This window comes from Eutrigla gurnardus, assembly GCF_963514095.1.
Source record: "Eutrigla gurnardus genome assembly, chromosome: 1".
Lineage (NCBI taxonomy): Eukaryota > Metazoa > Chordata > Actinopteri > Perciformes > Triglidae > Eutrigla > Eutrigla gurnardus.
Genome location: NC_139915.1, coordinates 31,032,404 through 31,048,239, shown reverse-complemented (window position 1 = coordinate 31,048,239; position 15,836 = coordinate 31,032,404). Strand labels below are relative to the sequence as shown.

The following is a 15,836-nucleotide window of genomic DNA, read 5'->3' as shown; positions in this document are numbered from 1 at the left end:
GGAGATTTGAGAAATGAATGATGAGCCTATTTCAAATAGTGTCGTTGCCTCGGGGGGCAAAGTGGCTCCCCAACAAAAAAAAATAATCAAGTAGTAGTTTATTCTTCAGACACGCAATTTGTGAAAACTTCCATTGCGGCTTCACTCAACTGCAACAGATCCTGAGCCAGCAGAGAGACGGATGCCTTCTCAATGCAGAAATGCGTTCCGGACGAGGGTCAAGCCCCGAAAGACAATCCGACACGTTAAGCATGTTAACGGACGGCGAAAGCCTGAGAGGCCGGGAACCGGGGAGCACGGCAACAAAGCGCACGGCAACAAAGCGCTGAGCCCACATGAAGGCAGGAAGGAAATGTGTTCTGAACTTTTTAGAAAAATGCCGGGAAAGGTCTGCCTGAAAGCACCCACTGGATTCACGTTTCAAAGCCGACTTAATTACTGTTTCTGATAAAAGCACATATGAGCGCACACAGGTTCTACTTGGGTTTCAGTAAATGTTGGAAAGTCTGCATCGATCATTACAACCTAAAATATGAAGAGAAGATTTTTATTTAGTCTTCCACTGGATTTTTATTAGACCCGCCTGTGTTTATTAAGTAAGAATATTTGGGTCAATTTAATTATCTATATTCATTAATGTTTTTCCTGGAAAAAATAAGTAACTCTATGATATGCTGTTTGAAGCTTATCCTCGAAGCATTTTTTAAAAAAAAATGTCTATGGTGGTTGAAGGTTCTTCTTATTCCTGCTCATAAAATAATCAATTTGGAGAAGCCTGACTTCCTTCTACCCTGGTGTAATTGTAAATAGCCCTGTTCTGTTCTCCGCATTCGTCAATTAGCATCCAGCTCTCACTGCTGGTGGCTACCAGGCAAGGCAGCGATAGCATCGTCTTCTGAGGATTTCCCACGTGCCTGGATAATTATCTATGTAGGGATGGAATAAAACCATATTTTAATGGTTTCCCTGTCGCTCTTGAGCAAGGCCACTGATGGCAAGTTCTTTCTTCTCATCTGAGGGCGAAGACCTCTATTAAACCTCACTCATTTCTTTTTTTCAAATTGGTGGTTTTTGGGGGCAAGAGAGATAATTTCGGTTTCAATGTAGCATAATGTGCTGTAGTTCATGAACAGTGATCTAAACGACCTGCAGATTAGAGTTGGATTTTGTACTTAATATGCTAATAAGTGTAATTATGGAATTGGATATGAAATCCATGCAGATGGAGGAGAGGATCTCTGGCTCGACCGCATCAACACATTTAATGCCTTGTTATGCTGTGGGTTTATGTGGAATTTAACGGGGCTCTGATTAAAAGGCAGATTTGGCGACGTTTGTGCGTTTCGCAACACAATGAGGCGCTTCGACCTACACGACTGATGCGTCTGGTCCCGAGACTATTCCATTTGTCGACGCTGAAGGTGATCTGTGACTGTTGTTTACGTGCAGGAAATCAAGGTTGTCGCTCCGACCCGGACACCTCTATCAGCACGCCGCCGTCCGTCACGCCGTTTATCCGACAGGATCTCGTCCCGGTCAGCACACTGATGAGACCGCCTGTCCTTTCTGCATGCACCGTGTGCAGACTCCCAGTGGTCCCGTTAAAGGAAAACACCATGTGCATGTAACATCACACATTGAAGAACTGCAGCTTCAGTGTCAGGGGAGGCTTGTCGGTTTATACCTGTTACATGCATGTCAAAATAAACTCACATGATCACAGGAAACATACAGACTCTGCTTGTGACATCAACATGATCATAACTAAACCAGGACGTTGCAGTCGCAGTAAACACACGGTTAAAGCTGTGAATTCAAACAAAAACACTTGCTCAAGTTTTGCCAACTAAACCACTTATTTGGGTTCCGGAAATTGAAATTGTGATGTAAGCAACGAAACATTCACTTAATTTGGAAAACCACATGAGTTCAAAATATGGTGCGTTCCATTTACCTCGGAAGTCGGAAGCTGGAGCTGGGAATGACGTCACGCCCGAGTTATCAGCGTTTCAGTTACAAAGTCGGAAAAAGTAGCCAACGGCCAAAAACGGAAGAGGAAACAAGATGGCTACATCTACAAAAGTTATTCTCGCGCTTGCCTTGTCCGAATATAAACACCTTCTGGACAAATATGCGGTCCTTCTGCAACCTGCAAACACGGTGGATTAAGAGAAAACACAAAGTCTTTCTACGTATTTAATTGTTTACAAAAAGTATCGATCGCCCTTTGATCGGTCATCAGTAACGTTACTGTTTACAACCGGGGCAGCCATCTTTAAATGTCAAGTCGGGCTTGTGTGGATCGTCCGACTTTCCGAGTCGGAAATCCGACCTCGGGGCTCATTCCAGTTGAAATTCCCGACTCGGAGCTCGGGTATTCCGATTTCCGAGTACAACTGGAACGCACCAATAGCTCCAACACACTAAGATGGACTGGAAACTGGCTTTTCAAAATAAACTCCGATGATCACAGGAAACATACAGATTCTGCTTGTAACATCAACATCATCATAACTTGTCAATTCTACTGGAATGCTCTCCGTAGCAAAATAAAATTAAACCATGACGTTGCAGTCGCAGTAAACACACGGTTAAATCTGAGAATTCAAACAAAAACCCTCGCTCAGGTTTCGGAACTAAACTATTGGGTTCAAAATAACTTTTGTAAACAAATTTAAATTCAAGCAACATCACATTCATTTAGTTTGGAAAAACACTGTTCAAAATAGCTTCAACACACTAAGATGGACTGGAAACAGGCTTTTCAAATAAACTTCTGTGGACGGGACAGTTTCCACTCAATAAATACATTCATTACCTTTTCAAAGTAAACTTCCAACCTAGCTTTACGTAGTTTAAGCAGTAAGGCAAGTCAAGGCAAGGCAACTTTATTTGTATAGCACATTTCATACACAAGGCAGACTCAAAGTGCTTCACATCATACAACAAAGTGAAAAAAAAATAGAAGAATTAAAAGAAAATAAAGGCAAATTTAAAAATGCATTACAGAAAGAAAAGGAGAATAAAAACACATTTGCAATAATTAAAAACAGTGCAGACATTAAAAGATTTAGCAGAAAGCTATGGTGAACATAAACGTTTTCAGTCTAGTTTTAAAAGTGGTCAGAGTTGGGGCAAGTCTAACATCTTCAGGAAGTTTATTCCAGCCATTTGTTGCATAGTGACTAAATGATGCTCTCCCGTGATTGTTGTTTACTCTTGGAATCACTAACAGATTGGTCTCAGAAGATCTTAGTGGTCTAGAAGTCTTATGTAGTGGGAGCATATCAGTGATATACTTCGGTCCTAGACCATGTAGTGATTTATATGTGAGCAGGAGGATTTTGAAATCAATCCTCTGACATACAGGGAGCCAATGTAAGGATTTAAGAATTGGTGTAATGTGCTCACATTTTTTGGTCTTTGTAAGAACTCTAGCAGCAGCGTTCTGAACAAGCTGTAGCTGCCTGACAGTTTTTTTCGGAAGACCTGCAAGGAGACCATTACAGTAGTCTAGCCTACTAGTAATAAAGGCATGTACAAGTTTTTCTAAGTCTAGTAAAACCAGTAAAACTACTCCGTCAGGTTTAGGCAACAACAGTCAACATTGACTTGCTGTCACACGACGTGTGGTAATTGGTTTACAACCTGGTTTAAATGGTGAGTTTAGAATACCTGACTGCAGCGGCTCACTCAACACCCCAATGAAACCAAAAGTGTCTCTTATTAATAAAAGCACTTTGATGTGCAACCCTTTGGTGTTAACAGGTGCGAGCGAGCTTCCTCCCTCCGAGTCGCCGCGCGGCACGATCACACAGCTGTGCATTAAACACTCGGAATCCCCGCCATCATCATCACCTGAAACCTGCACGATCCCGCGACACAGTTTATAGCTTAATTATTGTGTAAAAGTCTGGTTCAGCCTGGAAGCTGAGAGGCTACTTATATATATTATATATTTATGCTATGGTGTGTCCTATTTGAGGATACCAGCTGTTAGGTGGGGTCTCTCCATTTTCATTATTTTTACCGTGACCAATGGGAAAATGCTATTTATGGCGACTTACTAAGCCGTTATGGCTTCCATTAAGAAAGTGATTATTTCCAGCGGGATGTGTGTGATCAACCTCCCAATGAATGTTTGATTCATTCCGCACCGTGTTTAATACACTGATCCTGCAGCACTTCTAATGGTGGTCCTGATTGCTTCCCTCCACTCGCTCACTGTATCATGAAGCATTAGGAACATAAATCATGCAAAATAGCAAACAGTGCAAATTCCAATCGGTTAATATCTATTTTTATGTTATAAACTGCTTGCTCGTCTTAAAACTTACACAGCGTGTTTATCAGTGTCGGTCTGACTAATGCAGGAGAATCTGTAACCGAATCAAGGGTATTTAAATACAAGCAGTTCTACGTCAATACACATTGAATTCAATCCAGAGATTTGATGAGTTATATGTTGTTTTAAAAAAAAAAAAGAAAAGAAATCAATAATCGAGTGTCCTTTTGTGAAGCGCCTGCAAACACAGAACACTCAATTTCCCACTGAAGCAATGTCAAATTTGCTGTTGAGGTCAGACAAAAAGCCGCTTGCAGCTTGTAAGTGTTCAGAAAATCACAGTCCTGCAACTTGTGTGTGGGTTGCTTTCTCTGCCCGGGGATGATTTGTGGAAAACCAGCAGCAACATCAGAGACAACATACCCAAACAAATATCCACCAGAGACACTGGTGCTTTCCAGAGCTTGAAAACCACACATTTAACACAATTTATAGGAGAGGAGAAGGATGGAAATGCACAACTCTCTGAAATATCGCTACAAAGACAGACTTCACAAACACAAAATTGTCACCCCATATCACTCGAAAGCCTGTTTTGTTGAGTGTTGGAGTTTATAAGGAATAATCAATTAGTGAACGAGGAATCCGTCCATCTGTCCACCCCACACCTCCTCCATGTGCAGATTGATGTTCTAGTCACCTGACTCCCTCCTTTGTAGCCGTCTTAGTAAATAGTATTGTTGTACTTTAATGTATTTAACCCCTGAGTATTACAAACATCCATAAAACACACCAAACCTTTTTGAAAAATGCTTCTTGTTCGATATCAAATAAAAGAATCCTTAAAAATCTCTGTCTTTCGTTAAACCCACATACATGTGTTCAGTGCCGTGGCGTGAATCTCTGCCAAGAACGGTCTCAAGTTGTCATGGAGACGAGCCAAACCAGAGCCCTCGTTGCCTTTGCTTCTGTCGAAACTCAATGAAACAAGTCCATGCTCCTCGGCTCCTGGCGGTCCTCAGTGAAACAAGTCCATGCTCCTCGGCTCCTGGCGGTCCTCAATGAAACAAGTCCATGCTCCTCCGCTCCTGGAGGTCCTCATTGAACAAGTCCATGCTCCTCCGCTCCTGGAGGTCCTCAATGAAACAAGTCCATGCTCCTCCGCTCCTGGAGGTCCTCATTGAAACAAGTCCATGCTCCTCCGCTCCTGGAGGTCCTCAATGAAACAAGTCCATGCTCCTCCGCTCCTGGAGGTCCTCAATGAAACAAGTCCATGTTCCTCCGCCCCTGGAGGTCCTCAGTGAAACAAGTCCAGAGGTCTAGAGGTCTTTAATGTCACTTTAACATAAATGCATATCATTTAGGAGTGCTGATGCTGTTCTCCCTCCTGGGTGGACTGTGTCTACTTTGTTTGTGTTTTTAAAAATGTAAACCGTTGAGTTGAAATCTTCAAAGTTAATCATGGAAATTCACAGCATCCAAACATTCGTCATTCGTCTCAACTATCCTCTCGTGTCTCTGCGGTGATAAAAGATGTTCTTCTCTCCGCTTGTTCGACTTTGCCTCGAGTCCCCATCATCTAGGTCTTAACTCCAGCTGGTTTGTGGATCTTGTGGCAGGTGCAGATGCTTCAGTGGACCAACAGAACGCTGATGAATTTAATGAAAAGCGTGATAGGAGATCGTGTGAAAGAGTCGGTGAGGTGGCAAATCACCGAGGCAAGTAAGAGCCGGGGAGAGCCAAGTCTCTGGGCTCAGTTGAAGACCGGGGGCCCCTTTAGCTGTCGGCCTGCCTGGAACGAAACAATAGATTCCAATAGAGTCCTGCTGACTCCAAATTGATAATCCAGCTGCCAGCGGGTTTCTCATCCAGATCTGAGCGGTGCACCACCGGGGTAGTTAACCAGTAATCAAGTCACATCCGTCATCCAATTCAGGATTCTCCACCTCACGCCGCCCCTCCTTCCTCCGCTCTGCCCGGCTTGACTTGTCCTCACGGGTTTTCCCACAGTGACACTTGGAAGTCGGGCAGAGGCTCCACTGATTGCCCTTGATATGTGAATCTGATGCATCTGCCGGCTTGTTGCCAGTTCACAAATTCTTCAGCGTCGGCCAGGCAGAGGGAGAAACAAGACGGAGCCGAGAAGTGGATCCTTGCTTTTGTATTGCAGTTCTTTCAGTTACATCACACCCATGCAGTCGTACCTCTGCTATAAAGACCTCTGCTACTTTCATTCACAGATATTAGAGTCTGCTGAAGTGTTTACAGTGGAGGTGTACCTCGCATTAAAAAGCCTTCTCCACCATGAAGAAAGCATTACTGGAGCAGATTAATAGATTCTTGATAAGGAAAACGTATCTTTAATCAACTGTTTTGATTATTCTTATTAGGAAAGCTATGCTGAATTATCTTACATGATCGGTAAACAAAGCAAACGTGGTTTTCCAGATTCAGGATCAATGGATCGTATTTATGTAGCCCATGAATTGATTTATCCCATCGTTAAAAAAGGTTATAAAACATGTAATAATCAATGCTTTTTATGTTCCTCAAATCAAATCGAATAAGATAATGATGTCTCCTTGGGTTGGACGGACAATTTGCGGACTGTGTAAACAAGTCCAAGAGGCAAACATAGGAAAACATCCCAGAAATCAATAGGCATTCACAAAATATGAACAAATTGAGGATACAAAAAAAGCAAAATAAGAAGAAGTTTTTTTATTTAGTCCTTCTTTCACTATATAGTGAAAGTTAGACCTATGTAGGTGGATTTGTGCTACACTACAAGTTGAGCACTGCTGTCACAGAGTGAGCTGTTGCTCCACCAAATGAAGGTTGGAGCATTCAGCGTTGAACTGGTAGCGTTTGTGTCCCGAGGTGTCGCCCCCGGTGTAGAACAGCTTACTTGTTGTAGCATTCTCCGACGACACCGGGAACAACCCTGGATTAGATGTTTGTCGTGGAATGTCTCTGAGGAAGAAGGTGAAGCTCTGCCGCACAAAAAAAGGGATTTGCTTTGTCGTCCGCTATAGCAGCGAGTATTGATGTCTGCCAGAGTCCGCCTCTCAGAGTAAAACAGCAACAACAACAACAACAAAAAGCACAAGATCAATGCGGGCTTGATTATAGCACAACAATTACTGAAGCTGGAAACACAGTGTTGCACAGCTTGGAAAGGCCAGGATATCCACAATTGCATTGAATGCACTCAAATCTCAGATGTAATTGAAGCTGGCAACCATAAGAGTTCTTACGGTAATTGTGTGTGATATATATACTGTAGGTCCCCCAGCTGAGAGATTCTGCCACCGGAAGACGGGATGAGTCACATTAATACCCCCCTGACATAGAAAATGAGCATCTCCTTGATGCCAAATGTATGCATTATGTAAAATACAGGAGGAACGTATGGTAAACAGACACGGTGTGAATGTGTAATTAGTCAGAAAGAGAATAGAAAGAGCTTCGACCTGGTTCATTTTAAAGCATATGCAGCTTTTTCCAGGCATGCTGGGTCTCGCGTCGCCGCCCATGTCACTGTGATCGTACGTGACAACAGAGAGACGAGTCTGATGAGCTCAACAAAAGCAGAAAATAGAGACGTGCACACTTTTCTCTTTGACTGAGCAAGGAACACAGAGAAATCATCCTATTATTATTTGATTATAGATATTTTCACGGAGAAGCTCATGTTCCAGGTATCTTTTTTTTCTTGCATTGCTTGACTTTCCTTCATCCTTTTGTTCTGCCGGCTTACGTTTCACATCTCACGTCATCTGCACTTTGTCTCGTTTGTGCCTCGTATGTGACAACTGAACCTATTTGTCTATAAGCAGTGTTGTTTCCAAGTGCATGCGGAGAATGATAGAGTGCTAAATGTCAAGGGAAAGTAATTGGCATCTACTTATGCATGAAAATGCCTGCGAGTAATCATTGAATTATTCATCTTAATATGTTAAGTATTTCTATTTCAATGCATCCCTTGGTGGAAAATTACATAACTTAAGTGATGAACAAATTAGAAGGACTCACTCTGTTCAAGGATGTGAAATTGGAGAGATATCGTATCATTTCCATCACCGCCACTGTCATTTCATTTCAACTGCCCAAATACAGGCTGGAAGGAATAACAATAATAATCATTATTATATTTAAATGGACTGTCTACATGATTAACCAGAGGTCAGAACTCACGCACAAACTCCCATCTGAAGGCAGGAAATCCATTACTCTTCCTGCTCTCAATTTCAATCACATAACTCAAGGAAGAGAAAGATATGCAGAATATCTGCATTTATTGCTCATGTGTAAAATTGGTTTACACCACTTTAATTTAATCTATCTACAGTAAATGATAAAATACTTAAATGGAAATTGCTTTCCACTAAATGATTATTTTTTTTTTGCAGATTGATCCAGGCTCTCATTGTTGGAGAGAACTTGTTTTCAGATCGTCATATTTGAGTTATGTAATCAGATTGTCATTTTAATTTAACAAATTTGGAACACTTACTTCTTATTTTGCAGATTTATCAAGAAATAAACCAGCTGATTAACCTTAATTAAAAATTTTCTTTTTTTTGCTTAACAATATAATCGTTTTTTTTAGTGAGCTAAATTGTTCAAATAAGCTTTATTTATTTTTTTAGCAAATTATATGAGTAGCCCTGAAAAACAGAAAATATTCCTCAACAGCTGCAGTGACATGCTGCTAACGATATTACCCAGGAGGATGTCTCTGAATGTCTTTGTCAAAAACAAAGGATGCTGTCAGTAATACATGCAAATAAAATAATAAATAGAACAAGTATCCTCACAAATATGCACCCCATTGCCCAAATATTCATAAATATCCACATGTCCTCAGAAAAACTAGCAGGCGTGGAGATAACTTTCTAAGTACTTTATGAAATTTCATGTGCAATCGATGTCCTGGATACTTTGACCTTTGTTGACAGAGTAAAATTGGTTTCCTCACCACCAATTGTTTAACCAACCCCCCACCAAACAATTAAAGAAGATTTAGTGGCAGACATCCCCTGACATGCATGCAATTAATACCCTGCTGTCAGAGATGTTTACACAACAGTTGGTAAACATGAGTGACGTTTGCTGCAGATGTTGGACGGTGGTCATGCTCTACTATAGCTACGTATTCATTCACTGACAGGCCTCAGGCATCCCCCCCCCTATTAAAACTATTTGCCCCCTGCTAATGGCATAATTAATCCAGCCTAAAATTGGAATTAGCATAAACCGCTGTCTGACTATAATCTGCATGACGGCAAATAAACGCCTTTTATGCTTTTAGGAGCTGTGAGTTTCTGTGACTGCTGCCCTCTTAAAATATTAAATGTGTAACTTTGATTTGTTAGCATGTGTGACACTGGCAGCGCACACTCGCTGTCTGGATGCTGGTTTCAGTTTCTCGTCCAAGTCTTAGAAGTAGCGGCCGCCGGACCCTGGAGGAATTCTGACACAGTCTGCACATCCACTTTCATCAGATGTTCATTTAGTGAGTGAGAAAATAAACTTAAACCACTCATACTTACCCTCCACATCTGCTTTTTACCACTCATGTTTCACTTTTGTCTGTGCTGTGTTTCCTACGCAGACAGTACTTCTTCCAACAGCAATCAAACAACATGTATTTGGTTATTCTGGTACATAAATTGACAAACCAGCACACAAAACTAGAGATAGAAATAGGCTGCAAGGCTTTCCAACAGCGCTCCAGTCAGTTAAGGTAACATACATTGCAGACAGAGAGCCAAGGGTGCAATCAGGTGGTTTTACCAAAATAAATAAAGGACATTTAAAAGTCGGTTTATTTTGGTAACAGAGTGACAGACAATTCAGGGTTAGATTTGGTTAAAAGGGAGTCATGTCAGTAATACATCTTTAATACATAAGGCCAAATAAGACAGACATAAGACTTGCTTACTTTCTTGTTTACTTACTTACTTACTTACTTACTTACTTACTTGCTTACTTGCTTACTTACTTGGAATGATTGATAGTGCTCAGATTCCAGCTCTGGGTGGGTATTTTAAATAGCGGGTCTGGTGGTGGAGGAGCCTCCAAAGACACTGAGCCCAGGGGAATCCTTTAATTTGTCCTTGTCTGAAGCGCCGACTCTCTCCTGCAAATATTCCAAAAATAGCAATGAGAGTGAATGTTTGGGAGGGAGAGACACGCTAACACACTGAGCTCCTCTGTGATTATTTGGCTGTAGCTAATAGCTAAGCAGACGATGGTGGATGATATCCTTAATGTCCTTGTGTTAAGTTTCACCAGCCTCTACACGTATGGAGCCATCTTTTTGTGATTCCTATGCACTTTATTTTAGGGTTCAAGCCCTGAAGGAGTAGAATCCCATTGAGTTTGTATCGGTTTGTTCATTTGTGTTGTTTACCACAATGGATCAATCTCCTGTGAGCTGGAACAAGCTAGAAACACGAAATTGGCCAAAATAAATACATACGATGGTCAAGTGCTTCCCAAGAAATATGACTCCAATCGGCTACAATGTGGCACTGTCATTAACCATATCAGACTCGTTTTGCCATTTCAGCTTAAAAAAATATCCTCAAAATTCATCAGATTGCTATAAAAACCTTTGTGGATAATTGTTTGAACAGGGTCATCAAAAGTTACATAAATGTACATTATTTCTTATAATGTTTTTGAGATATTGACCAATGATCTTCAAAAGGAAACATACCCTAAAATGTGTGTTCAAAATGTACCACTACTACAGTAAACACAAATACGACAATAAAACATAAATTGACAACTTTGAACCATGTGTGTAAAACTATTTTGAAATCGATCAACAGGGGGCGCCACTATTTCCAGACATGTGTATGAGCCTGGTGCACGTTTGGCCATAAATCAATGACAAACTGTCCAAACATAACCAAACTCACTTGCGGTGTTTTATTTATCTGTTGACACATGAACCCAAGTGCACAGGAATGAATGACTTTGATGGGTCTTCTTTAGACAGAATTAAACCATCTGAAGGGACTTTGTGAGGCTTGAAACCTCCTCGCTGCCGCCTGCGGCTTTGATTTTGGCAATTGAGCTGCTTCTGTCTGAGGAAGAAAAAAAAGGTCCCGAACCTGGAACAGCCGCTTGCGGCTGTATTTTTTTTTTATTGTATCATTCTTTTTATAGTATCAACAGAAGAAACAATACGACAAAGGAATGATTTCCCGGTTCTATATGCTGCTGAGAAATAAACAAATAGTATAACAAAGCACAAAACAGATGGAGAAATGAATAAATTAATGTGATAAAAGGATATCGGTATAGCAACACAACCCCTTAACAATCAGCTACATCCAGTCAGTCCCAGGGTGTCACATACTGATGCTTTGTCACGCCACAGACTCCAGTATTCTCTGACATGATAGCATGCTAGATATATTATTCAAGTCCTATATCGTCCTAACCCTATTTGCAGTAGTGGCCTATCCAGATAAGCTGCAGGCCCTACTGTATATGTGCATACTGTATTTACAGGGCTTTGTCAGTGGCCCATCGGCTCCAGCATACACTATGAGGCAGGAGGCCAACATCCAGGCTTCCTTTGTTGAGCCACTGCTTGGATGTTGACTGTAGTGTTCAGTGGCGTATCTTTAGCCTCAGCAGCCCCGTTGCCCACCGCAGGGTCAGCATCATATAACCCGGAGACCTTGCTGCGACTTCAAGGACCAGGGTATATTTGTCCCCAATAATCTGATCCAATAACTGATGCCTCCTCCTCAGTCTCGGGTGTTTGATGAGTTTCATGGAGGACAGCCAGGGACTGATTCCAAGCTGCAGATGTCTGAAATGAAAGATTCCATTTATTTCATCACCGCTGCTTTATTGCATCGTCCCTCGTGGTGCCAGTTCTGATACACCTTTTTGTTGGGTATTCTGCTCGGCTTTATACCACTTCTCTGACTTGTAAAAGGCGGGAACAGTTATACTCTTGCAGGGGGGGGGGTCATGGTGAAACTGTGCAGCTGTTTCCATTTGTATGTTGTAGTAAGTGGGATTAAGAACCGTGTGATATACATCCTTTTGTCAGTTGGCCTCAAATTATGGGCGTTGTTCATTTCACAGATACCCAAGGGCCCGTTCTGTTGTTGGGTGATGAATAATATGGCAGACAGGGGAATCTCTCGTGCCATCTTCCCCTCCGTTGCCTGAACTTGCAATAAATTCTCCGCCAATGCCATATGTTGGCATGGCATGCGTGGGATTCAGTATGCAGTGTTATTTATTTATTTCCCAGGTGTTTCTTTTCTATTACTGATTTATGTGTTATTGTGTATGATCTGCAGCTGGGATCTGTGACACGGTGTGTGCTGAGGTTTTTTGGAAGACGGCCCAGGCTGAAGGGAAGCCATGGATTTCGAATAATGTGGCAGGATTTGGCTCCCTCCACGGGCATTTTTATGTTGGACCTAAAGTAACAAGTGAGGGATGTTCTACTGGAGTCTCCTATAGAAAGTGATAGGCCTACATGGGACCTATAAGTTTGAGATTTTGTGATTATTAAGTATTTACAAATGGATTATTCAGCGTATTTCCTCGAAACTGTCATTTGGAGTTTCTGATTTCATGAGGAAGTAGGCAGAACAAATAATTTTGGATTGTTGTCCTTTTTGTTGTGGAAAAAACTGTGTTGGTTTTTGCTGCAGTTGGGGTTATTTATTTGTTTCCAGATTTTAAACTTTGATGAGGTGTATCTCTTGATTGAGCATTTCTGCTTAAAATTTCATCAACTGCTTATTAGCAACAGTAAATGTAGTTTGAGATAAACAGAATGCCACACAAATCTTGTTTTTTTGCAGAATCTTCACTGATCACATATTTCCCTGTCATTTCCCTGTAATAGACGTGGATGTAAACTGCATTATGATTGGTTGGCGGAGGCTTACATCTGTGAGGCGATAAATGCAGTTATGGTTATGTTCATAGTCAAAAGCATTAACAAAGTCAACATTGAATTGAAGCAGTTTAACTTTTCCCGGCTTAACCAACAAACCAATAATCTGTGTTTAACCTCAGTGTTTTACATCTTTTTATTCAGACAAAGGGTTGCCTTGATCCCAGCATCGCCTTTATTTCAGCTCTTTATTCTACAGAAAGTGTTACAACTAGAGGATCTTTGCAGAGCATGAATGCAAAATGTTTGTGAAAAACCTAAGTTTTGTACTTTCCAACCCATTTCACCATACCTATTATCCATTTCAACTTAGTCTTCAGTAAACTACAGCTTGTTCAAATCATATTGCATTCTCTTTCTGTAGATTATTAACCTCAACACATCATTCTCAAATTAGCTCTCAAATAATAGTATTGTGCCTGCTGATGAGTGAAATTGGTTTATTTGCGTCACTCTCTGGTTGTTGATTTTCTCGGTCCCAGTGTACAATTCTGTTGTTAAATCCTATTTATTTTTGCCTACTTGCAAAGAAATGGCCAAATTAAAATCAAGCGAGTGAGAAGTAAAGCAGGGCTGTTTTACTCATTGATTCCCTGATAAATGCAACTTTTCCTGGTAAAAAAAATCTAAACTTTCCTTGATTCCGGTTGTTATTAAGCTCACATTTTGACTCTTAATCTCCTCTTGTTTCCGTATCGGCAGAAGAGAAACGTAGACCTCCATGATCGATTCTTAATAATTAGAAGACTCAAGGGGTCATCAAAGTAATCAAATGTGTGGTCATTATGGGAAATGTTGGGCCTTGACTCTCTTTTTATTGTAGGGAAACACATTCCGAAATAGTTAATTTTAAACACCTCCCTAAAGAGCTGTTGCTGTCCTTGAGTAAACAAGGATGTTAGAATAAATGAAAAATAGATTTTTCAGTTTTTAGATTTGTGTCAGACGGTGAACGGGAACATGCGGTAACTCTATCTCTGATTGTGACAATTAAATGGAAATTAAGTTGTCAGGAGCCACCGAATGCCAAGATTGTTGAGCTCTAATTCCTGTCCACAGGTCCCTTAATCCCTTCTTTGTGTCCCCCGATCTTCCTTCTGCCCAGATATTCAGTGCATCACTCAGTGGCCGTTAAAGTAAAGAAAAGAAAAACATTTATTGCAGCTATAGTTCATGCAAAAATGCTGTCAAGTGATATTTGCCTCTGTGGGTCCAGTAATAAAGGAGAAGAACGCCTCTGCAGTGCCATTCAATACAGTTCAGTTTTTGCAAAGAGAAAAACAGGATTTGACAAATTGGCCCTGTGGAATTCCCCTCTTAATAATTGGATGGACGACATGGATGTTCAAATTGGAGATGCAAGGGCATACCTCTGGTCAAAAGACCCATCTCTGTAAAATAGGTTTCACTAAATTGCTTGATTGAAAGGAATAGAAGTTTTTTCTTTCCTCTTTCATTCAGCCAGACACTGTGTTGAGTAGATATTAGTTCTCTCTCCTCTTGCTCTCCCCTTTAACAATGGTGCTTTTAATCCAGTTTAAAACACCTTTTTTTCCCAGAGGGTGCCATTAAAGAGTGAATTCTCTCAGCCAGTGGCAGACATTTAATGGTGAAATCTCACTCTCTCCATTCTCTCCACAGACAAAGCTACGATGGGCTGGAAAAGAAGCTGAAGGAAGTCTTCAGCGAGCGGAGCAGCATCCTGCACCAGCTCTCCAAGACATCAAAGGAGCTGGACAGCATAAAAGGCAACCTGCAGGTTGGAAATGTATTGTGTCTTTCTGAAAGATGCGGCCATGTTAGCGGGCTCCGCTGGCTTTCTAGGCTTAGTGGGATTTGAATCGGAGGTAATTTCTCCATCCTCATTTTTCAGCCATCTGATAAAGGGGAAACCCATGACTCTCCTCGCTTATTTTTCAATCAGGCTGTTGTACAGCAGCTCGCTCTTATTAAATATTAATGTGCAAATGTTTTTCAATTCGGTGAGCCCACCCATTGCTGTGTGTGTGCAATGTGTTCCTGGAAATGTGGTTTCTGGATAAGTGATGGAGAGACGGGACAAAAAAAGCAGAACAATTAGGAAATCCACTTATTTTAGCACTCATGACACCAGTTGAGCTTTAGAGGAGAACAGGACTACTCCATGTAATTTTCATTTAACTGTAAGCATCGATAGATTGATTGTAGGAAAACTAAAGTTCTATTTGCCTGCTAATCACGCAGTAGACGATATCAGGAGAGATGCTATCCCCCTTGCCCATTGTTATCCTGCCACCCCCCCTCCCCCCCTCCATCCTCTAGAAGCAGAGAGAAAGGGGGCAGAGGGGTTGTTTACTTGAATATGTTAGTCTAGTCTTCTAGACTCATTGATTCTTTATCTGACTGAGGTTTGTGCCGGTTACAATCTATGACCCTGACCACGGTTCTAAAATATCAGCAGCCTACCTGTGCTGCATTGATAAATCCATGGCGATGTCCGTGGTGCTGAAGCAGCAGACAGATGTGATTTTTTTTTCTCCAGTTTCATCTCGGATCTATATTCAATCTTCTTAACCTGTCATTTCAAAAAAAGACTGGGCTAGTACCCACAAGTGGGTCACTGGA

General features: G+C 41.3%; 1 protein-coding gene across 2 annotated transcripts in view; it reads left to right on the top strand.

Annotated features, from left to right (window-relative positions):
• The window catches only part of luzp2 (leucine zipper protein 2), a 147,004-nt gene that overhangs the window by 61,631 nt on the left and 69,537 nt on the right, over positions 1-15,836 (top strand). For both annotated transcript variants that reach the window (XM_084016641.1, XM_084016640.1), the window contains exon 2: positions 14,874-14,991. In XM_084016641.1, coding sequence (XP_083872767.1) covers positions 14,874-14,991 — 118 coding nt within the window. The remainder of the gene's footprint in view (positions 1-14,873; positions 14,992-15,836) is intronic.